The 25,514-nt window shown below is 40.2% G+C and overlaps 1 protein-coding gene across 1 annotated transcript in view; it reads right to left on the bottom strand.

Moving 5' to 3' along the window:
• hmcn1 (hemicentin 1) overlaps window positions 1–24,510 on the bottom strand; it is a 120,873-nt gene extending 96,363 nt beyond the window's left edge. The window contains exon 1 of the mRNA XM_041792071.1: window positions 23,946–24,510. Within this exon, the coding sequence (XP_041648005.1) occupies window positions 23,946–24,204 (259 nt within the window). The 5' untranslated portion in view covers window positions 24,205–24,510. The remainder of the gene's footprint in view (window positions 1–23,945) is intronic.
• Between the last annotated feature and the right edge of the window lie 1,004 nt (window positions 24,511–25,514).

The following is a 25,514-nucleotide window of genomic DNA, read 5'->3' as shown; positions in this document are numbered from 1 at the left end:
GTATTTAAACATATTTTGAGTTGAATTTGAACAAAATTTTTCCCTGTAGGAAAGTTTCCAAAGCGCAGTTTAGCTTGAAAAAAGTAAACCAAAAATATATGAGTAATGATTACTCAAAAAAAAAAAAAAATATATATATATATATATATATATATACATATATATATATCCACTACTTCAAAACTTTGACACAATCAGTTTCAACAAAAACTGTGAGCACACCATAAGTGCAGTCGCCATCAAAAATTGTCCACAAGCTCCCCCATCTCCTTCAAATAATCATGTTTTGCAAGCATCTGCTGGGATACAAGCTGACATGGACCACTTTTTAACATCTTTTCTCCCTCATTAGGTCATAATTTGGTATTTAAAGAAAACAATGGGCCATTGTCAATTAAATAAACCTTGTGAATCACTGATTTATTGAAAAAAAAGTCAATCAAAGACCAGAGGAGGTGGGCAGCATGACTCACAGGTTGAGTCTGTACTTCACAACTATCACTGTAGGCTATGAGCTCTGAGTAGGTAGCACAAGAGCAAACACTAAAAATCAGATGGTGCTATAAAAAGCTAAAACACATGCACATTGTGGACTTGGATCAATGCAATAGACATTATCAAGAAGACAGTTTATAATCCAGATTTTACTGGACTACATAAACAGTGTGGATAAGATCAGGGGAAAGCAACAAGTAGATATCCCAGTCTTCCTTGACCATTTCTCTTGTTAGCTCTTTACTTGTAAGTTCTGTCCCTTCTAAAATAGCTGTTTAAGTATTTTCTAAAAGAAAAACTCATGAGAGTATTTGATGCTGCTGCTTCCTCTGCCATTCCTTCATGCCCTTTATACATCATGTGTTTCCTCTTTAGGAGTGCCTTTGTGAATATGTCTTTAAGGTAGTCTTCTTACTGCACAGGGAATACTTTTAATGCTTTCTCTGTGATGACAAGGAATGCGTAAGTGGCATGAACATGGCCAAGTAGGTGAACTCAGGGTGAAAGAATGCTCTAAAGTCTGACAACAACAAAGGAGAGAAAATGACCAAAACAAACACAACCAAAATGCAGATCTGCATCTAATCCTTTCTTTAAATCTGTTGTTAAAGTTGCTGGCACAATCAAGACAAATGATTCCAGCCTGCAGCTTGATATTCTTATGGCATTCATGCGTAATGCCGCCTGTAAAAGTATGCATCTGCAGATCACGTGCAAGCTTAAGCACTCGCAGAAGGTCTAATGGGATGGAACAGACTGGGCAAGTGTCCAATGGCAAACTCTGGTTCACCTCCACTGACATTAGGGCTTAGAGTGGAGTAATTTGCTGGGAATCGCTGGTGTATTCGCTGTGGAGTGAGTTTCTCTTTCCTCACAACATCAGCATCAAGGAATTTCAAGGCCAACCCACATCTTAAAAGATTTAGAGGCAACATGAGAAATAGTGAATGAAACATCGCCCTTTGTATTTTTTTTAACCATAATATTCAGTGGCAGTTTGGGAAAATTTGCCCTTCATGTTTGTGTTAGACGCCTCCAAGGCCTTCTGCCACAGCAGGAAGAGTTTGCGTCGCAGTGGCAGCCATCACATTTGCCGTTTGCAACATTTGTTTTCATTTTTTTTTTTAATTCCTGAAGGCACAGACCAGGATGTTCCTACCTCACAATTACTGGTCTGGCTTATAAAAGCCTAATCACAAAGCTCCGGAAGAAGAGTGCTGTGACAAAGTTAAACAACAGCGACCCGAGGAAGTCCTAACCTGCTGTTCATCAGTACCAGAGGCAGAGCAGCCACACAGGGAAGTGTTCCTTTTCCTTTAACAGGCACAAGTTCATTCAGGGTACAGGATTTTACCACTAAAATGTTCAGAGCTTTTATTTACTTATAAAAGGAGCTACTTTGAAAACCATGCCTGAAATTTTACCAAATTTCAGAGGGAAATTTTGGAATTCCACTGCAAGCATTAAGTGCAATGTAGAAAGGATTGACCTGGGATAATCAGGGCATGGTTTACTTCAATTTTCCCCTGGTTTTAATTCATCAGCCTTAAAGATCTAAGTATCATCTAAGAGATCTCTTAGAGTCAAGGCTAATTTCTGGGCTATAAGAAAAGACTTCTTCTTGCAGTGGCTGCTCATATTTGCAGTTGGCTATTTTTTGGACTTCTCATGACTTTATCAAAAAAGTAGGACAGCATATGGAGTAAGAAACAAGGATGAAGGTGGGAGATAGCATGAGGTAAATGGGTGAGAGTAGTCAAACCTGGGCCACAACTTGGAGGGTAAGACCTCTGTACATGGGGGCGCCAAACTATCAAATGTCCTCTGACTGGAGGCATGGGATAGGAGAATAACATTGGAGTTTAGAAACAGCTTTAAAAAACTGATTGTTAGCTAAGTTACATGCAGATGCTTGTTTGTAATGAGGAGAAAGTCGAATGGCTGTTTTAGGCTGGGTTGATGTTTCCAGTGTATCTCCTTGCTGTCACAGCCCCGTCTTTCTTCATAGTTGCACCTCAATAAAACTCCACAAATGCAACTTGATTTATTGTGAAGCTTAACTAAACTAGGAACATTTCAGAATATGAGTTTATCTACATAAACACCATTCCAGTTCTCCATCAAGCAGCTATGACAGCCTCCATTCTTCTCGGGAGACTTCCATCAAAATTTTGGAGTGTTTTGTGGGAATTTGTGCCCATTCATTCTGTCGAGCACTGTGAGGCCAGGCACTGATGTTGGACGAGAAGGCCTGGCTCACCCAAAAGGTACTTGGGGTTGAGGTCAGGGTTCAAGTTCTTCCACACTAAACTCATGAAACCATGTCTTTACAGTCCTTGCTTTGTGCACTGAGGCACAATCATGTTGGGCTAGAAAAGGGCCTTCCCTAAACAGTTGCCACACAGTTGGAAGGATAGCATTGTCCAAAATGATTTGGTAAGCTGAATAACAGCCCCCTACCATTATCCATCCTCTAATGCAGCACAATGCAGTCAAGCAGGTAACAGTGCTTCCACTTTCTAAGAATATCACTTACAGCTGACTGTGGAATATCCAGCAGATGATGAGATTTAACAAGCTGTCTTATTGCAATGGTGGCATCCATCACAGTACAATGCTTGAAGTCAGTGAGCTCTTCAGAACGACCTATTTTGTATTACAAGTGTTTGCAGTAGGAGACTACATGGCTAGGTGCTTGTTTTGTTTTTACACCTGTAACAACACATCTGATTGGAACACCTGAATTCAACAATCAACAGGTGTGGCCAGATACTTTTGTCCATATAGTGTAAATCTGCTAGAACAAGGTAAAAGAGGCTCACTGTTTGTAATTTCCTTGTCACTTTTGATGCTTGAGTCTTGCAGTAAAAATAAGCCAGCCTTCTGTTTGCTAGTTACTCTGCATGTTAGATGCAGCATTCTAAAAGCCCTGATTGTTAAACTGAATGCCAAAATGAAAATTAAGCCATTCTGAAGCAATTCCATAACAGCCACATATCTAATCTGCAAACCTTTCTCAAAACTGCCCACCAACTCTGCTCTAAAGCCAAGGCTCATATGGAACCACTTTGCTTTCCAGTAGTCAGACTAGATCAATGCAAAGTAACCTGCAGAATTTGTGACATGATTGTGATTGCCTCTCAAGCAAACAGACCAAATCAAATAAATCAAAATAATCCTGATATGGTTTTTGCCATTATTGCCAAAACAAATATGCATGTGAGTTATTGGTTTTAACAATGCTTTGGCACCAGAGTTTCTAAGGCTTTCCCCCTCCAACAAAACCCAGCATGTCACACACATGAAGCTGTTACTGCCCTCAACAACAGCAAGGCCGTAAACACATGCTGCTCTCTGTTTTTCTGCTGACTCCGCAAGAAGAAGTGCTAGAATGAGTGTGGCTGTCATCCTGACCCATAATTCACTTAATCAGCCCCACTGAGAAAACACATGTGAAACAGCACATGGTGCAATTAGTGAGGAAAGTGTCCAACACTTTACATACTGGCTGAGGAAGAACAGACATGTTAGAGTTTAAACTGCTGCATGTAAAGCACTCTCACGTCCAATCAAATGTCAGCGATCAGGAATGACCTCAGTATGGGCGCATGCACTGATGAAACTATGTTCTGCACGTTATTAGTTATCACTCTATTTGCCTGTCTCCTCTTTCATTTCTTTTAACCCTGTACTCATTCCTATTTTATTTCCTTTCTAATTGTTTTCAGCCCTTATGCTTTGATACAGATCTAATTCCTTATTAACATTTGCTTAAATTGGCCAGCTTTACTCAGACACAGGTGCTGAAATCTTCCAGTGTTTTTTCCACTAACAGGAAATTGCAAATCCTTGTGAAAGATTAATCCCTGCTTTTTTCAGAGTGTAGAGGAAGTGGTACGATGCTCTCACAGGATAATAATCTCCGCTTTTGTCTCGTTAACTGTCAAAACAAAAAGATCATAGTCTGGTTTGATGAAAACTGACTGTATTTACAATCTCTTCTTTCCCTTTTCAGGAGGATTGAATGCACTGGTTTTCTTTTTCTTCTTTTCTTCTTTTTCACCGTCCTCTGTTACTGTGCCTTCCTCTATTTGTTCTCCCTCTGTTCCTGCTCTTTTAAGCTGCATCTTTCACCCTGTCTGAATCACCAGCTGCCATCTGATGACTGAGGTTTAGCCTGGAGCGACAGAGCCGACGACAGGCTTGATTTGAAACACCACAAACTGAACTTGTGATGGAAACTTCTCAAACAGACAAAGAGACAAAGAGAGAGAGAGAGAGTAGGACCAATATGCAGTTAAACTCTTCTATCCAACCCTATTGGACGGGTCTCAGGATGATGGACCACAAAAACCACAGATCTCCATTAGCAGCACTCATGAACTCAAATGAAGACTTGAACAAACAGTGTGACCAGAGTGATGTATACACCACACACAGGCACAGCCTGATGGAAAGCATGTCCCAGAGACGACAGCTCTGAACTCCACCAGTCATCCGTGCGAGGTGATAACTGGAGGTGGTGACATAGCCCAGAGGAGGAGAGGAAACCTCAGGGTGAGCCTGAATACAGAGTGTGGAGTCTGTATGCAAATTTATGACTGATTTATGAGCCTGTGTGGTTCTGTGTAACCAAACAATCATGGTGTCTTGAAGTACATGGGTTTGTATGTTTTGATGATGTATATTTGTAACAGTGGGTCTGGAGCTGGATGAAAAGAATACAATAATGAATAATAAAGCTCATGTGTGGTGCAGCGGATCAAGGGTGATCCATGCTCCATTTGGTACCACATGTGATCCATAGATCCGTAGTAAATGCATCATCAACACATGCATATAGGTCGAAGTCCTCCAAGCTAGCACCCTGGGTTCTAATGTGACCTCCTTTCCCTTTTCGATTTCCAGCATGTTTTAAATGCAGTGCCACCTAAGGGCCTGAAGATCACAAGCATCCAGTATTTACCTTCTCTGCCCTCCTCTGCCCATCTTTACTTGTGAGAGACTGTGCCTTTCTAAAATGCTCCTTTTATACCCTGTAATGTTACTGATCTGTTGCCAATTAACATACTGTACTTACTTGCAAAATGCTCCTCCTGCTGATTTCATCTGTACCACTTACTTTTCCAGCCTTTTGCTGTCCTGTCCCTAATGTTTTTGGACAGGACAGATGTGTTGCTGACATCAAATTCAAAATGATCTAATGCATTTCAATAAATGGTCAAATGTCTCAGTTTCAGCATTTGATATGTTGTTTATGTGCAAATTATGAAAAAGTGCAAATTATTGTGTTCTGATTATGTTTACATTTTACACAGTGCCCCAACTTCTTTGGAATTATGGTTGTATATTATTCTCCTGTAGCTGGATTTGTCCGGCCTGTGCAAAGTCAACCTTTCTTTTTAACATCCTTAAAGGCAGTGCTGCACTAAAATGATTGGAGGAACGGATGATTGTGGTCGATCAAAGAATTGAAGCGATGCACAAAAACATCCATCATCACAGACCATCTGTTTGCGATCTTCACTCATGGCCTTCATAAATATTATCTTGAAGTCATAAACGCACAATAGGCAGTAAAACAGGAATTGAATGATGCTTTCCACTTGTTGCCACATATGTTTTGATGCATCATTTACATCTGGTCTGGGATGGAGGGAGGGGTAGGGGAAATGATTATCAAGGACTAGACAAAGACGTATTTTCTTGATGATCTAAATGCTATCACATGTTTTTAGTTAAAAGCCTTTAGTCCAATTTTCACCACATGCTTCATGTGACTGGATATGACATATTCAATTGGGGATTTCTGCTAAGAGAAAAATTAAAGAGAGACCTGAATGTAATATGTCGGTGTGGTTGGGTGACCTCATTTACTTTGTGTCTGAATACTAGCCAAACTAGAAGAATGCAGACTATGAAAGAAGAGGAGGGTTGAAATAAGTGAATTAGTCTATACTCTAACAAGCTACCACTTGATTTACCTACTTCCTCACGTTTCTGAAGATGAGAATGACTCTTGTTAATTTTTACCATATGTCTGCTGGCACAATTCAGGTGTTCAGAAAGATTTTTCTCTTGTTTGGACATGGTGGTTAGTATGCAGCTTTACTAAGGATGCCAGCCTACAGTATGTCTATATACGGTGCAGACGAACTACACTGCCTGGCCAAAAAAAAACGTCGCCACCTGGATGTAACTAAGCAAATAGGTACGAGCCTCCTATTGGATAATTACTGCATGGGCGATTATCTTTCAGCTGGCAACAAGTTATATAACCCCAGCTGATGCAATGAGTAACTTCTCATTTCTTAAACAATGGATTTTTTCTTCCCTAATGGCACGGACGTATTCCAAGATGACAATGCCAGGATTTATCGAGCTCAAATAGTGAAAGAGTGGTTCAGGGAGCATGAGACATCATTTTCACACATGGATTGGCCACCACAGAGTCCAGACCTTAACCCCATTGAGAATCTTTGGGATGTGCTGGAGAAGGCTTTGCACAGTGTTCAGACTCTTCCATCAACAATATTAAAATTAATGCAACACTGGATGGAAATAAATCTTGTGACATTGCAGAAGCTTATCGAAACAATGCCACAGCGACTGCGTGCTGTAATCAAAGCTAAAGTTGGTCCAACGAAATATTAGTGTGTGACCTTTTTTTGGTGGCGACTTTTTTTTTTGGCCAGGCAGTGTATATCACTTACGTGTAGCAGTGAGATGTGTATACAAGCTCTTGATAATTAATAATCCTGTTACCCTTCAACAACCATTATCTAGACCTGATAGACACTTTATATTTGTAGGAATGGACATGAATTTCACAACATAATTTCACTGTTCCTTTAGGAGACAATATATTAACACTGAACAGAATTCTCCTTATCCTGTCATCAAATATTGTGTTAACATGATCAAAATATGACTGTCTTTTGACTACCATTACACACCTGTGTGTAAAGACACCTATGTCTGGCAGGTACAGTCACTGGTCTATCAGTATGCCTGGCTACCATTACGCCATGAAGTCAAAAGAACACTCCAAGCAACTCAGAGAAAAGGTTATTGAAAAGCAGAAGTCAGGGGATGGATACAAAAAAAGGTACTGAACATCCCCCAGGCATGTTAAATCTTTCATCAAGACATAGAAGGGGTACAGCACATGTGCAAATCTGCCTAGATCAGGCCATCCTCACAAAGTGAGTGACTGTGCAAGAAGACTTGTGACACAGGCCACCAAGACACCTACGACTACTCTGAAGGAGTTACAAGCTTCAGCAGCTGAGATGGTAGAGACTCTATTGCCAAGGTCCTTCACCAGCCCAAAGCATTATAGGAGAGTGGCAAAGAGAAAGCCACTGTTGAAGAACACTCAGATTAAATCTGGACTGCAGTTCACCCAAAGGCATGTGGGAGACTCCATGGTCAAGTGGAAGAAAGTTCTTTGGCCTGATGAGACCAAAATGATACTTTTTAGGACATATATTTGGCAGATACTGAACACCGCACCTAACCGCAAACACACCATCCCCACTGTGAAGCACGGTGGTGGCAGCATCATGCTGTGGGGATGCTTCTCAGCAGCCAGCCCTGGAAGGATTGTAAAGGTAGAGGGTAAAATGAATTCGGGCAAAAATAGGAAAATCCTGAAGGAAAATCTTATTAAGTCTGCAAGAGAACTACATCTTGGAAGAAGATTTATTTTCCAGTGATACAATGGCATGAAGCATGCAGCAAAAGCTTCATAGAAGTGGTTTAAAGATGACAAGCTGAATGTTCTGGAGTGGCCTAGACAAAGCCCAGACCTCAATCCAATAGAGAATGTGTGGCTTGACTCGAAAAGGGCTGTTCAAGTTCAATCCTTGTGTAACCTGACAGACCTTGAGCAGTTTTGCAAAGAGGAATGGAGCAAAATTGTAGTGTCCAGATTTGCAAGCCTGATTGAGACCTATCCACACAGACTGCATCTACTAAATACTGACTAGAAGGGGGTGAATATTTATACAGTCACTTATTATACATTACATATTTTTATCTAATTGACATTACTTTGTAGAAATCTGTTTTCACATTGACATTGAATAGCTTTTTGATTTTGTTTTTTTAAAAAAGCCAAATTATATTGAAAAGGAGTGAATACTTTTTTAAGGGACTGTATATCAAAAATATGGCAAATATTTTCACAGGCTCTCTAAAAATGGTCAACTCTACTGAACAAAGAGGCTTTTCTAAAGGACTCTGTCTGTCATGTTATTTGATGTATTATTGCTTATCCCAGTTACATTGACCAAAAGTCTTAAGTCTTAAATCAATGGTAAATACACAAAAATGTATCTCCTCTCCTTCACTTACACAACTTTACTTTGCTGTCAGCAGTGATGGACAGTTTTGGTTTCTGGGTCAAACTGGAAGAAACCGAATAGCAAACAACTCACAGCCATAACTCCTGTTGACACCTTTTCATGGTTATAATAACTGAGACTAAAAACTGACCCCAACCCAGATGTGTTGTGTTGTGAAACATCTCTCCTACCCATAATTCATCACAGCTAAGAGCTAAGGTTGCTGCTTGCTTTATTACCTTGACAACAAATCAAACATGAGAGAGCTGTGGCTTAGAGAGGCATCAGGTAGCCCTAACCCTTCCCTGTAAGGAGCTAAATGCCTCTCTTTACAAGGGCAGATGCTGGTACCATATACAGCACTGTATGACCTTTCTACATGTGGTAACCATTGTTGGGAAGAAAGCTAAGACCCTGACACTTGACTGTGGTTATTTTATGATTCACTCACAGACAAAAAAATAATAACTTTCCAAATAATTGTGGCCTTTTAATTACACCAAACTGCTTAAAATTTTCTGAAAATGGCTTGAGCTTAACCTCAGCACTACAACCACAGAACTCTAACACTCATGCATACGTACTTTATGACTGATGACGAAGTCCCAGAGCACTTTAAAGGGCCTCTGTGGTACTTTCTGTTAAGTGTGCCTCTTTTGTTTTATTGGGGAAAGTCTAATTGTGCGTGCTGAAGCAGACAGAGAAACATCGGATGCAGCAGATCTGCACATCCGACCACACACATATGCTCACCCAGACGCCTGAGGCAGTGATTTCAGTCCACTCAGTCACAGCACAGGAGCACAAGCTAATGGCATGGTGCTTTTTAACATGAAAAATATCATTCTCAGTGAATTAAACTCTGTAGTCATGATTCAGTATTGGGCATTATTTCTTTATTATATCTGTGTTTTACCTTAACATTCAGAAAAGTTTAATCAGAAGATTTAGATTCCCTTCAGTCTATAAAACACATGGGATCAAGCTTCCACATGACCGGATTCAGACACCTGTATTTATGCACAAAAAGCCAGTGATTTGTTGGATCTGCACATTTACTTTGTTCCTTTGTTATTAATGTCATTCTTCAGCTCTTACTCTCTTCACTCTACCATAAGGTGACCAGATTTTTGAAGTGAAAACCAGGGACATTCCCAGTTTAGCAGAGAAAAAGCATTTGATATTGTTATGATGAAATTTAGGGTTTTATGTAGTCAATCTTGACGAAAGGGGGGCACTTTAAATTGACTAAAAATATCCATATTTCAGTTTACAATGTCCAGTGGACCTTCCTTTATTCTTCCAATTGGGACAAAGGTGCAGAAAAATCCATTCAGAATATCAAAGATGAATATTTCCTGGGATGCTGATCTGCACAGAATTGGTACACATGGACCTGCATGTGCTTAAAAATGGTATTTACCCTGTATATTTTCATGTACAAATTATAGACATAGCTGATTCATGAGATTAAAGACATCATGTGTAATTATTTCCCAGGTAATTCTAATCCCATCCAAATAAATCTAGCTACTGGTTATAAAAACTGAACATTTCCTGCAGTTGCAGCTTCTCACTGAAAGCATTTAGGTAGCAAAACCTGCATTGAATTTAAATTTGAAGAAACATTACAATACTTAAAGAGAATGCCTGAGTTTTGCTTTAGCACTTAACGGCTCATGAAAATGCTTCCAGGCTACTGGTAACATGGCAAACATTTGAAGTCTTTTTTGATGGCAGATCAGTTTGAAATGTGTCATGAGGAAGTTTTTTTTCTGTCAGTAGTGAAACTAGAAGAAGCTATTAGCCCATGTGCAACCACATTCAGAGCTTCTTAGTCACAGTAAGTCAGCACATGTCACGCTCTACTTTGCTAAAAATCCCTTTAGCATGTTGGGCTAGCAAGCTAGCTATAGCTAGACAACTCAGTTGCTCTTCCTGTGGATACCTTAACTGACTTTGGCTAGCTAGCAATAGCTAATTACAGGCATAACTTCCTTAAGATCCCCCAAGTTGGACAGCAAGCTTCAGCTACTCTTACTCTTTTTGCAGAGAACCTAAATACTGCTCCAAAAAGTCTGCTTATTCGCCACTTTTGAAACCGGGTCTGCTCCTCTACAACCACTGGTCTCAGAGAACAGCATACACAACATGTTATCAGATCCTTTACAGACTGCAACCAGAAGGGTAGCCAGTAGGGAGTTTTGGGTGGGAGAAAAGTTTTGTAAGGTTGCGAGGAAAATTTGATTATTTAACCTTTTGATATTTTATGACAGTGAAATGCATTCTTGTTAACGGAGGCTTAGGTTTTACAATGGATGAAATGAGCCCGTCTAAACACTTAAACACAATGTTAATTATTTATTGGTGTGAGAAGGGGTTTCAGTAACATTTAAAGTGCGCTGTAGCATAGAAAATGCCAAAAAAACTGGTCTAAGTTGGTCTTCCACGATAAATTACTTCCCTCAAAACACACCCCTCGCAGGCAGGGGGCAAAGGGCACTGACAGCCTGACCTTCAGCCTCACAGCCTGTAATTCAGTTGCTCGAAACACTCGTCTGGTTCAGACACATCTAAAAAACCAAAGAGGCCTCCATGCTAGTCAAAATTCCTCGATTCTTTGTTGTTTTACTCTTCGTTTAACCATTGCTCCTATCTTTATGCCCTTTGCCACTGCAGACACATGTCACCAGTTGTGCAGACTTCTACATTTGGTTTGTGTAGAAAAGGAGGGTAAAGAAGCCCCACAGACAGACAGACACAGAGTTGTCTGGCTTACCTGAAGAGAAATACTGATCACAGTATGATGACACTGCTGGAGTACATTAAATTTAAATATCTGTCAGACAGAACAGCCAAACTGCTGTGAGTGTTGAGTTTTTCCACAGCAGTCAATGAGTTCATCTGTTCTGAAGGCAAACACAAATCATTGAAATTTTCAGACTCACCTTTAGCTGTAAACTTGTGGTCCTGTGATGATAGCATCGTTAAACTTTTACAAGGATGTAATTCCTCGCCTTACTAGGTAGGCAGCATTACATTAAGTCAAAAAGAAATGACTTCTTTGGCAACAACGCTGTCTTATTATCACCTTATGAAATGGTTGTGGTGAACCTGGAAGCACACAACTGAAGATACAAAAAACATCTGCCCATTCAACCCCATACTGCAAGATATTTGCTACCATTGCATCAAGTACTGAGGAAAACAAGTCACTTGATAAACAATAGTTTAAGTTGAGAGTTCTAAATTTATGTCAGCCTAGGCAGAGAACTACTTGGTTAGGCAAAGATAAGACCATACAATGGTTCACAATATTACCTGTATAAAACGTACAGAGATGCTCATATACCATTTTTTCTTCCCGAGACTGATTCCAATACTAGAGTGTTAGGAATCGGCCAATACCTAGAACTGATTTGATACCAGTGTTAACTTTCTGGACCAACTGTGCTGTGGAAAACTGGCTCAGAACACCGCTCTACCAATAAAGTGGAAATGTACAGCCTCTCTGTGACATTGAAAGTTGTTTTACCGATAAATATTGACACAGAGAGCCACATCACGGGCTTTCTATCTCACTTTCTCTCTAATCAGATTGTCTCCACAATGATCTGCTATTTCTAAGCATGCACGGTTTGACACAGCATGACGTGGTGACAGAACAGCCTGCCATTGGTTGCAGCCCTTCACAAAGCATTCTGGGAAAACAATATGGCCATAAGCATTCAGCTAGTGGCAATAAATGATCAAAAATAGATTTTAAAAATGGAAAAAAAGCCATTAAATATCAGATCTACTGGTAGAGATTTCATCCATAAAGTCCCTGAAAAGTCACCCGATTTCCAGGCTGGCCAGAAATGCTTCCATACAGGCTACGACGCCATGGATAGCATCATTGGACCAATGGCTAGCTTCAAAAGGGGAAAAAAATAAGGCTTTGATTTGTGGTTTAGGAGTAATTTAACTTTTAACGTGTCACCTCTCATTGTATTTGACAATGCTAGTCTGGAAGGGTTTTAACCAAAACTGTATTTAAGCACTACCTTGCTTCCTACACTATCTTACCTGCCTTTTTTTATTTTCTCTCTTTCTTTCATTTCCATGTTTTGTTTTTTCTTCTTCTTTTTTAATGTCTACGCTTATTATCATTGACAAATGACGATGATCAATTTACATGGTGAGGTCTAATTAAAAGCCCTCTTAGGTTTCTTTACCTCACCTGCACAAATCCTCATATACACTTTCCTTGTGAAAGCTGTACAACACTTGTAAAATTTTTACTGTGCAAACATAAATAAATAAAAATATTGGATTGGTGCATAACCACATATACTCTCCGATACAATACCTGCATTTCAGCAGTATTGGATGTATTTCCGATAGTATCACAATAGAAACACTGCAAAAAAAAGGTGTTTTTATTAATATCAATGATTCATGTCATCATATCTTCAGGTGGGAAACTCTGATTACATACTGATTTATGGGAAATTACATCATTGATGCATTCAAGACAGTGAACAACATGTTTAAAAGACCAAAGCTGTTAACTTTGTCTGATTATTATTACAACCACCAACAGGCAACAGGTACTAGAACTTGGACATTTCAGAAAATATAACTTGTAGATTGCAGCTTGTAAAAAAATTGGTTGGAAGCTATATTTGTTTTAAATGAAGCTATATTCCATAAATTGAGGGTGAATTATTTAAAAAAAAAATAACCACCACCAGTGGTTTTATGATGTTTGGCCACTATGAAAAATGTATTTGTCCTACTTATGCAATATCATAAGACGATCGACCCATCATCTTATCCACAGTAGAGTCCCTGGAATAACATGGATATTTTTCAGTGACACAATTTAACTGTTTGAAAGCAACTTCAAATTAGACAACACTGACCTCTGATTTTGGACGTCTACTAACTTGGCGTGTCTGACTATCCAGGCACCCAATTTCCTCTGGATGCTTGTGCTCTTTCTACCAAAGCTAGCTAAGAATAAAAGAAAATATTGTTCTTTATTACCTGCTTGCTGGGATAACAGCTGAATTTTTTTGGCATGGACTGTCTCATAAGAGGATGTTCATCAGACAAGGATTTAAATGAGTGCCAAAAATAGGTAATAAAAATGGCCAAATAAAGGCATGGTTGCTTTTGTTCTGTCCTGCACATCCATCACTACGCCAAACACGTGTAAAAAGGATCATGCAGCTCAAGCAAATGCCCGCATGTGGTGAAGATAAAATAACTCAAAAGATGTGCCTGCTCTCTGTTTTTATGGGAGGAAGACCATCACTCTAGAAACTCTGGTTTCTAGAGTGATGGTCTGGTTTAGAGCTGAAACCCAACATATGTTTCAACTAAAATGTGCATAAATGGTTTATACAGTGAAAAAATGAGGTCATGCCAAGCCAAACCATGGGAATGTTCAACTTTGGCACCGAAAAATATTTGGATGTAAACCTAAAATGTTCAGATTTACCTCCAGGAGTCAAAAGAATGATGTAAAACAATGAAATCTAATAAATCCAAGATAAAAAAGAAGTCCTTTGTGGTAAATGTTTCCATTGTAATAATGTCTAGCAGTTGATCTGTTGAGCTTAAATTGACTATAAAACGTTGATTTGAGGAAAGCCCTCCTTAGGGGTACAACTGTTAAAATGCTGAGGTTGCTGCTTATTATTATGAGTAATAAAGCAGGAGAATGCTGACTGACTCTATACAACATAACATATGTCTGCAGCTGGTATAGCTGGCAACGAGCAGCTGGAAACACTTCACTCTGAGTCCAGGGCAGTGAGTTTGAAGGAGCAGTTTGGGAGCCAACTTTTTGCTTTAGAGGCATGAAAATGGGTCAGTATGTTACAACTACATTTGAAATTTCTGTGTGGCTCAAGCAGTATCTAGCCACTATACTATTACACAACTACAACATCTGAATTTATCAGCAACTCCTGACCAAGAAAAGAGGCAGCTGTTATCAGGATCATCATCTTACCTTGGGTTCTTTTCTCTGGTTGATAAATGGACATGAAGTAACTGGCTGCTGATACTATGGACACATGGTAAGAGTTAAGGATATATCAGGTAAACATGTCTGCCCCAAAACAGGAAGAACACATCTTAGACATGAAACACCACAGGGCAAGTTCTTTAAACATACTAAGAAAAATTTCACCATTAAGCGAAGTACCCATGCATAGATCATACAAACGTGAGTGGAGCTATTACGCTCGCACTGTTTTGGAAACTTCTTCTCTGAGGGGGTTGACCATTGACGCCAATGCCATGGCCTTGCTCAAATGAATCCTGAGGCTCATTTAAGGCATTTATCATTGAGAGGGCTGGTCACTTAATCATTTGTGGTCTTGCAAGTCAACATTGCAAATGGTTTTTGGAAATAATGGCTGACGAGTCCTTTATGCTAAAGAGGAAAACCACCATCCAGATTGTTATCAACACAAAGTTCAAAAGCCAGCATCTGTGATGGTGTTGGGGCGTATTATCGTCCATGCTATGGGTAACTTGCACATCTGTGAAGACACTATAAATATTGAGAGGGGCAAACAGATTTTGGAGCAACATATGCTTCCATCCAGAAGAAGTCTATGTGAATAGGTCTCAGGTCTCAATCAGACATGTCTGCACACTGCAATTTGACTCCATTCTTCTTTAAAAAACTGCACAAGCTCTGTCAGGTTGCACGGGGATTGAGTTTGAACAGCCCATTTCAAATTCAGCCACAAATTCTCTATTGGACTGAGGTCTGGGCTTTGACTCGGCCACTCACGAACATTCACATTGTTGACTTTAAATCATTTCTTTGTAGCTTTCGCTGTATGCTTCGTGTCATTATCTCACTGGAAAATAAATCTTCTCCCAAGCCATAGTTCTCTTGCAGACTGTATAACATAAGATTTTCCTGCATTTTGCCAAATTCATTTCACATTCTACATTTACAAGCCTTCCAGGGCCAGCTGTCAAGAAGTATTCCCACAGCATGATGCTGCCAACACTGATCTTCACAGTGGCGAAGGTGTTTGTTGTGATGTGCAGTGTTTAGTGTCCACAAAACATAGGGTCTTGTCTGATTGCCTAAAAGTACCACAAACCTCTAGTCAAGATTTAATGTGAGTTTTCTTCAACACTGGCTTTCTCTTTGCCACTCTCCAACAAAGCTTTGACTGGTGAAGAACCCGGGCAACAGTTGTTTTATGTAAAGTCTCTTAGATCCCTGCTTGTTACTCGCTTGCTGAAGCTTGTAACTCCTTCTGGCAGTGGTGGCCTCTCTCACTAGTCTCCTTCTTGCATGGTCACTCAGTTTGTGAGGACGGCCTGATCCAGGCAGATTTACCCATGCGCCATAGCCCCTCCATTTCTTGATGACAGATTTAACATCCCTGGGGGATGTTCAGTGCCTTGATTTTTTTTAATTACACATACCCTGACATACTTTTTAATACGCCTTTCTCTGAGTTGCTTGGGGTGTTCGTTTGTCTTCATGGTAGCCAGGAATACTGATAAACCTGTGACAAGTTACAACATCATGGCTTCACAATAAAATAGTATAGACTGGAGTGGCCTGCACATCTGCAATTAATAATGTGTGGTGCATTATGAAACCCAAAATACAATTATGAAAATGTAATCCAAAGGTTCCATTTATTTTTCAACTTCTTGACCGCTGCAACATTCATTTCTTTATGCTAAGACAGTTACCAAAAAGGTGGAAGTACATAAGCCTTTAAGAGGTCAAGGGGATATTGTTGAGTGCCCAGACAGTGATGTCAAAGAGCCCTGAGGGGTCAAAACCAAGCCAGTGGAACATTCAGGACCCCAGAACAAGGTTTGGAATTCAAGACGCTGGAAAACAAATCCAATGCCCAGAGGGAAACAGGTTTCTGCTGCAAAGTACTAGAAACGTTTGACAAATGCCTCTTGAATGGATCGCCTCTGTCAACTAGATTCATGTCAGCCACTGCATCCACAGGTCAACTACCTGCAACCTTTCTAAACATCACTAACATCCCTCAGGTATTTGCTGTCTTCCCAGATGAAAGGGGGATCATCTCTAAGCAGCGATTACAAAGCTAAATGGAGCTGAAACGAATGCATTAAGAGCACCTCAGGGCACTTCAGAAGGTCTGTGTACAGTCCCCAAAAAATTAAAGGCTGTTTTAATATTCCAGGGTAGGTCAATGAGAACGTGCAACACAAAGACACTCATTGTAGTCTGCCACGCTCCTCTCTCCTCCTCTAATTCTCCCCAAAAAACTCCACCTCACTCTTTTGGCATTCCTGCCTAATAGCATCATTATTGACTCCGTCCAGCTAAACGCAGGCTCCTTGTAATCTCACACGGGTGGGGTGGTTCTGCTGCTCTGCAAAGTAGGAAACAAAGGGAGTAGAGAGGTGGTTGGGAAGGGACACCGAACACCAACAAAGGGAGTGCTGAGATGAGAGCCTTTGATCATAGGTGGTAGTAGCTGTCCCGTCATCTCCTCTCATGACTCCACACCCACATCTTTGGTCCATCTCTAAAGCTGACTCAGAAAGGGTAGAAAGACAGGCTTTTAACAAATCGAATGCTGAAACAAACTCTAGATACCAATTAAACAGAAGCAAATGTCATCAAAGACTAATTTCATTTAGAATGTTAAAATCTGAGTTTGTAAAGACATCACTGGTCATTCCTTGGTATTTCTTTGGTCAGAACAGTGTCTTTCTGTTGGACTTGAACCATCCCTTGTTCCTCTCCTCAAACACATCCACTGCCATCATAATCGACAAGAAAGATCAGAACTCTTGGTAGCTATTTGCTGACTATCTCAGGATGCTGCAGACAAAGTTTTGTAGTGTCTGAAACCTATCCTTCCAGTTAAATTACTGTATGGCTGTACCTTTAACTTTATCTGTCTTTTCCCATATTGATAATTCAGTGGGGCATGTCCTTTCCATGCAGGGGTCATAGTAGACACGATCTAAACTTCTTGACATGATGAATGCCCTCCAGGGAATAGAGCTGTAGGTTATAACTAAATCCATTAGATTTGGCCTACTTCAAATCTCCCAACATTCACTTATTTTTAAATACATGTTAAGTTTAAGTTGTTTCAATCAGACCTATTGCCACAGGTGCATAAACTCAAGCACGTAACCATGCAGTCTCCATTTGTAATTATTTTTGTTTCAAAATGGGTCGTCTGAAAAGCTCAGTGACTTCAAGAGTGTTACCCTGAAGGACATCACCTTTGTAATTAATGGTTCATGAAATTTCAACCCTGGTGGATATTCTGCGTTCATGAGTGATATGACAGTGATATCATTAGAAAGTTGAAGCGTTTAGGAACAACAGCAATGAAGCCACGAAGCACAGACATGTAAAATCACCCTTTTCTATTACAAAATGACTGTGCCCCAGTTCACAAAGCAAGGACTATAAAGACATGTTGGTGTGGAAGAACTTGCCAGGTCTGCACAGAGCCCTGAGCTCAACCCAACTGAGGACTTTTGGGATGAATTGTACTGGAGATTATGAGCCAGGCCTTCTCATCCAACATCACTGCCTGACTTCATTGAAGGTCTACACAATGAATGGGCACAAAGTCCCACAGAAACACTCCAAAATCATGTGGAAAGCTTTCCAAGAAGAGAGAGCTGCAAAATGGGGGCAATTTCATATTGATGTACATCCCTGTTGGTGTATTGGTCAATACAGTGTATCATCATCTTCTGTAGTGGAGGTGGACATGCTTCTTTTAATAAATGGATCCTCCGACTGTGCATGTCCACTGGCACAAGTACGGTAGTCCTGTTAAATGTCAAACCGAGCTATAACCATAGCTTGTATGCACATTAACATACTGAGTGCTATGTCCCCCACTAACCTGAGGCCCTGGGCTTTGACCCACCTCATCCTAAGATAATTAAACACTCACACAAGCACATACAAGACACACACAGACACACCCTCTCGCAGCATGGGATTATTTACAAGGACGAGCATGTGTGTACTCGGACGTCAGCAGAGGCAGGAACAACGTAGGCTTGCAGCAGGAGACAAATTTGTGGACATGTAAGCATGCATTCTTCATGTTGCTAGTCCATACAGTTTATTGGAACTTTTTCTGCACCCTTTTCTTTGTGTCATTGAAAAGCTGCACAATATGACACTAATTCTGGGATAACTACTATGTTTTTTGGCTTGTGATTGGTGGGAGTGTTAGGAAATAAAGTTTATTTGGCTGTAAACTCTCAAATAAATGTTGAAGGGAGTCTGAAAGCAATGTACCTTTGACACTTCAGTGTAAGAATGAATTCCCTAATTAGGGATCTTTCACAGTATTTTCCTACAAAAGATGGATCATCAGTAGTTTCTGGAGGTAGTAACCAGGGTATGGAGGTAAAAATAAGCCTTGTTACTGATTCATTGGAGTGTTTCCAGGCTGTAGTGTTACACACAACCCCTGTGCCTCAGTAAAATGACTTGTGAAGTAACCTCTTGCTTTCTTTCTTTCTTTTTCTCCCCGCAGGATGGAGGAAAGAGGGGGGAGGCTTCCTGACTGATCTTCCCACACAAGCCTGACCCCAATATCCAGGCATCCTCCTGACACTCTCGCTTCACAGACACACAAACACAGGCCGGGAGAAACACAGATACACAAACACACTCTCTAATGTTTACTGTGTCAGATTGCAGTGTAAATAAAGGGGGGAAGCTCCGCACTCTGATTTAAAGGGAGCCAAATCAAACAGGAGGGACTGAGTTATCACACGGGGTCGGATGTAGAGTGGAGAATGTAGATCTGTGTCTGAATGAAACGAAAGCTGTTATAAAAACAAAGGGAATTCTTTCTAAGGGTCTGGGTTATTGTTGGAAAAGGACAAAAAGTGAGACAACAGAGGCAGCAGCAGAAAAAGCATTCAGGGGAAATGTTCAGTAACCCTTGCTTGCTGTGTGCTTCGCTAATCATTCCTGTATGTCCCTGAGGGTTCAGGAGAACACGTTCTGACATCCTCGTAAACATTTTAAGAAGAAAACCGACGTCACTCCGTGGCGCAGGACAAACACAAAGACGTGCAGCCACAGAGAAGTCAAAACGAAGTTTGTCAATTAAGCTGTTGCAGCTCAAGTGTGCAGCAAGAGGGTATAATTGCTTCCTAGTGTGGGCAATGATCTCTGTGAGAGTTAGGCACAAGTTGCAGTATAATCACACTTTCCCCATTGTTTTTTGTCCAAACGCATCACAGCTTTTATATCATCTGTTAATGATTTACCAATAATGGGTTCATTGTTATGTATTCAGAGCGTATTTCCTCCTTGAATGTAATTATTATTCTAGGCACATCGCTGCAGCTTGAATCCATGATGGGAGAACTGGGCTTCATAAGAATGTGTGATATGCTGAAGTTTAGCAGAGGAGGACAAACATCTGGAATAGGAATCTGGCTCTTCACCACACACATCACCTCTGACAATTCATCTCCTTCTTTCTCCCTCAGATCTCTTGGATCAGTTTGTTTGTGCAGTTTCTAAGTGTATTCAAGGTAAAAGGAGCAAATTTTAGATTTATTTGCTTGTATTTGTGATTAGGGAGGATTTATAAAGGCCTAAAGACCAAATACTAGCAGTGCTTACAAAAAAATGCTACAGTGTTATCCCTGAAAAGTTAATGGAACTCATAATGTTAGAGGAAACTGATCATCTAGAAATGTTATATTCTCTAGCATTTAAGTAGCAGGTATCCAGCTTATTATAACATTTAAAGTACTTTCATTAAAGCTACGTGTTCCTCATCCCCTGTAATTTTCCCTAACATCAGCACATGATCCTTGCTGTTTTGAAGTTGCTCCCACAGGTGGGACTCATCCAGCTGAGTGGTTAACTTCACTCATGGTGCAAAATTGTCTAAGGCAAGTGCCCAAAGGCATTCTTGATAAAACTCTGGAGATTAAGGGATGATTGTCATATAATTTGAGCACAATGACAAAAAATGTTTTCTATCTCAGAAAAATAGAACCAAAACAGTCGTTTTTTTTAAATTCAGCACAACTTTTTTTAACAACCTTTCACTATTCAGTCCAACTAGGTAACTTTGGCTTGACTAAATGATCTTTTAATCTTCACCAATTCAAAAGCCACGGAAGACTGTGGTTTTTAGGACAGTTTTAACTGATTTTAAACATTATAATCCTTCAAATGTTCACAATACATGGTCCACCCAGACCATGACTACTCACACTTGCCGCTCATTGTAACAATCTAATAGCAGTGATTCCGGAGACATGAGATCTCACAGAAACTTGAGTGTTCAAATGTGACCTCAGGAAAAATAAATATGGAGGCTGACTAAAACAAGGAAAAGAATATGGGACAGTAAAGTTGTATCTTTGTGAGCTGTAATGTACACAACATCTGGTTGTTGATACTACCTGATCTGCTCACTCTTATTGGCCATTCTGAGAATTCAGACGATATCATAAATATAGAAAAACGTTTGTCATTTCTGATTTCAGGTAAGGAGCCTCCAGCTTCAATGGGAGTAGTAACCAATAACCAATAACCCTTCTGAAATCAAACACTGGGGGTGCAAGCCTGGTTGATTATAGGACCAATATTAGGTATTTGGTCATTTTCTGTATCAGCATTCTTTCTTACAGATCCATGGTAAACTAAAAAATGTAGTACTTTAGCTCCACTGTCTTCCCTGCTTGCTTTGTTTTCACTCTCAACCTTATGTCCCAACCACAATACTATCTGACTGTCTGGCTGTTACACAAGTATAAGCCAATCAACTCTGAGGCTAGGTGAAACTGACATAACCTTGCAATGCAGATGGATTGGCCAGAATAACTGATTGATAATGCAATTTTACTTTTCTAACACTAGATATATGTTATTTGTCATATTAAATGCATATCGGTTTCAAATATTGGTGATCAGACTCATGGACTCAGATAATAATCAGAGTTGGGCCAGAAAATAGAGCTGAAATAGCTATTTTGGAATTTTCTTAAGGTCTTTACACACTGGGTCTGTTATTTTTGGATGTGGGTTTTTTTTTCGGATCCCTTATCCGAAAAAACGTAATGCACTCAGACCTTGCACACTGGGTCCGATGTGTTTTCATTTGCCTTCACTGCAAAAATTCGTAGAATGTGGCAAACTGTTTTGTACTGCGAGTATGTGGCTCAGTCAGTCTTTTAAAAGCTCTCTGGATCCATCCTGACAGAGAGCTTCATACAGCACATGCTCACATCATAGCTCTGAGCCAAGTAGGATAGATGGAGAGCAACTTTTTAATTCAGTCTCTGTTATGACCTGTGAGTAGGCTACAACATGTGCCTTTATCTGTTAGGCTATATTTCCATGGCTGATAGCCACATAATAAATGTGCAAATGGTGTTTAAAGTGAGGTTTTGGTGAGAGAGAAAGAAAGAGAGAGGAAATTTTGCATCATTTAAATGATTTGGACTGACGCGAAATTTTGCATAAAAATCAAAGCTGTTCTGAAATAAAATGTGACGGACGAAAATTTCGGCATCTGTGTGAAAACATGATCAGAACAACAGAAGCTCAATTTTCTTTTTTATTGTGCGAAAAATGAATGAAAAAAAAACTGACTCAGTGTGCAAAGGCTGCTACAGTGCACTTTAAAAGTCTCATGCTGTTGTGGTTGGTGGAGCGTTTTCCGCAGCACGACTCTAGAATGACATAACAGCAGCTGCCTTTGATGGTGTTTTTGTAAGCAGGTACGCAACCTCTTCCCCTTTTAAAACAGAGTAATGACAGGGACTTTAAAAGTCAAAGTCAAACTTCAAACTTGAGATGTTAACGTAAATGCAGCTGTTGTTAGGATGGTAATAAGGCTGTCAAAATTTTCAGTACCTTGATGATTTGCATTTCATATGTTTAAAAAACTTTCTCTAACATCAGAAAGTATGGAAGCCCTGAGAGGAAATGCTGTCATACATTTTTATGTACATCAGGATTTTTGGAGGCACTGGGCACAGCTGGTAATTTCTCATTATTGGGGGACATTGATGTGGTTTGTGATAACCACACTGTACCACACTGTAATGACAATTTTCTTGACAAATAATCTAATTATTTATGTATAACCAGCGCTGTTATCCAGAGTTAACACAGTTATCAAATGTACCTATTCTCTCAGGACACAGAAAAATTAAATGCATGGACGCCCACTTTGGGCTTCCATAGAAAAGTACCTCTGCTTAAAATAACTTCATATCATCAGTAGCCAACCTCTGGGGCAAGCAAAAAAGAAAGCACTGTGGACAGATACCCTGGCAATGTTTCAATACCACTGCATATTTGAGCAATTTAAGCAGCGTGCATGAGTTTGCCTGCACCTTTTTGCAATTTAACCCTAAGAAACGTCCCAATACTTTATGCCTGTGTGAAAAACAGGTCCTTATGTAGCTTGATTTTTACTGCAATGGTAAGGAAGTTTTAAAAACCTGGTATTTTGACAACCCTCAATGGTAAGCATGATTTTTAAAGCAAGTGGCATAAACTACAGTATTGCATATGTCATCTTAAATGCTTTGGGATGCCAAAAAAAAAAGCAAATCTTGACTATTTATCAGTCCTGATTCTTCAACACTAATTCTCCTTACATGTCTGAGTGTCTGCACCAGTGACCTAAAAGCCAGGGTTACTGTTAAATGGCCCAATGATATATTGTCTAGGCATTAGCTGGTCAGAATGAGAGAGCACCCAGGGGTGATGATAATCATCAAGCTGCATTGCAAAGCTAAAGCCTCACACTAACCGTGGCGGAATGCTAATGATAGTGACCGCCATGGCTGAACATCTGTGTGCGGAGACAGAATCCCCCAGAGTCCCCTCCTCTGGAGGTGTGAAGAACATTAGGCATTCAAAGGGCGGACTGTGAGCAAACTATCACATTTCTCACTTTTCTGTGTGCTTTTGGTGTCGCAGCAGAGAGCAAACTGCAAATAATGCTGCGAACAATGCACAAGAAACACAAAAATAAAAGGGAAGTCATGGCAATTTCAAAAAAAAAAAAGTTGCAAACACATTACCAGAGTTAGATGGTTTCGTGACATTACCTGGGTCATGGAAGGGGACCAGAGCGAAGTTGTACAGGGGCTTCTTGGGTCTGCTCAGAGATGTTTCCAGAATCTTGGACGCGCCTTCGATGACCTGCACGAGGTCGTCATACATGGAGCCGGTCACATCAAAGACAAACGCCAGGGTGGAAGCGCCCTCCGGGATGTCCTCCTTGGCGCCCTCGGTCCCTGTGACCTGTCCGGCTGTACACGCCACTGACAGGGCCAGAGACAGCCACATCAGTCTGCTGCTGCCCATTTCAGACCCAAGACTCTTCTTTAACAAAGTTCTTGGCTGTTTTGTTTTCGCCAGTTGCAACCTCAGGCTGAGTCTCGAGTTAAAGATAAAGTCATCTGGCTCTTAAAAATGCACTGAGAAAAAAAAAAATAATAAAAACAGTCAATTAAAGTAAAAGAAGAAAGAAATCTTTCGTTTTCTTGGCTGTCTTCTGCAGCTTCTGTGCGCAGAAGTCGCAGCCTCTCACGTCTCTGTGAACGCAAATTCTGCGGTGCCAGCAGCTGCAGCAGCGCCTGTTGTCTGTTGTCTGCAGAGTCAGGAGTCCTTGTTCAGCTCTGTCATACAAAGAAGACCACCTCTCAGCTGGGCAGAGAGTCTCCAGGGCGCAAACTACCCCATGCAGGAAAGCTGCGCTGTGATTGGACGAGAGGTTTTTTTGGGATGAGGGACCAGTTGCGTAAATTGTTTCCCTCCTTCACATATTAATGGCATTGTACAAAGAGGTACGGGGCCGTCATGTTTTTCTCCTTTTATCCCTGGTGATGTATTGATAATAGCGATGGATTAGCATGCAAATAAAGAAATACCCCTATCCTACATTTTAATCTTAAAAGATAATACGTTTACAGTAGGTTATATGTCCAAATATTCTAAAACATTACATTCAGACAAAGAAATTAAAATATATTGTTAAACATATGACTGATATTTGAAACAAGCTGGTACGAGACCAGGATAATCAGGTCTTCAATGATTCTCAGCTCTCTGATGCCACCTAACGGATGTGGCGTGTATTTAATGCCAATGCTAAACACCAACAACTCTAAGCCAACAGCTAGCTTTTTCACTGTATTTAACCTACGATGACGAGGAAAATAAACTTTCAAGGAAGTTTAAAACTATAAGTTGGGTGTTTAACAAGCCATGGAGCTCAGATATTTATCAAGATAAAATGCAGATTTGGTTGTTATATTAAAGTTTTGATTTTGGTTCAGAACTGTTTTAATGGCCTATTTATTGTTTATGATCAACAGAGCAGTGAGGATAGAGAATGGGCATGGTGACATATCTACAAAAACACTTTTTGGAAAGTAAGTCTTTTATCTGCACTCACTACATTAACAACGTCTCTACCTTTACTCACTCCTACTCTGACCTGGCATTTTCCATTCACCCATCCTACAATTTGAAAAAATGTCACAAGGGGCATTTTTGGATACATCTATGGTAGACGAACATGATGTGGAGTCCTCTTAGCTGCCCTATGAATGGGCTAAATTTGACAACGTGCTTTCTTTGGTGCCATCTAAGTGGACTTAATTTGTCAACGT

The sequence above is a fragment of the Cheilinus undulatus genome, linkage group 7 (genome assembly GCF_018320785.1).
Source record: "Cheilinus undulatus linkage group 7, ASM1832078v1, whole genome shotgun sequence".
In the NCBI taxonomy this organism is placed as follows: Eukaryota; Metazoa; Chordata; class Actinopteri; order Labriformes; family Labridae; genus Cheilinus; species Cheilinus undulatus.
This window is presented reverse-complemented; position numbering and strand designations above follow the sequence as displayed.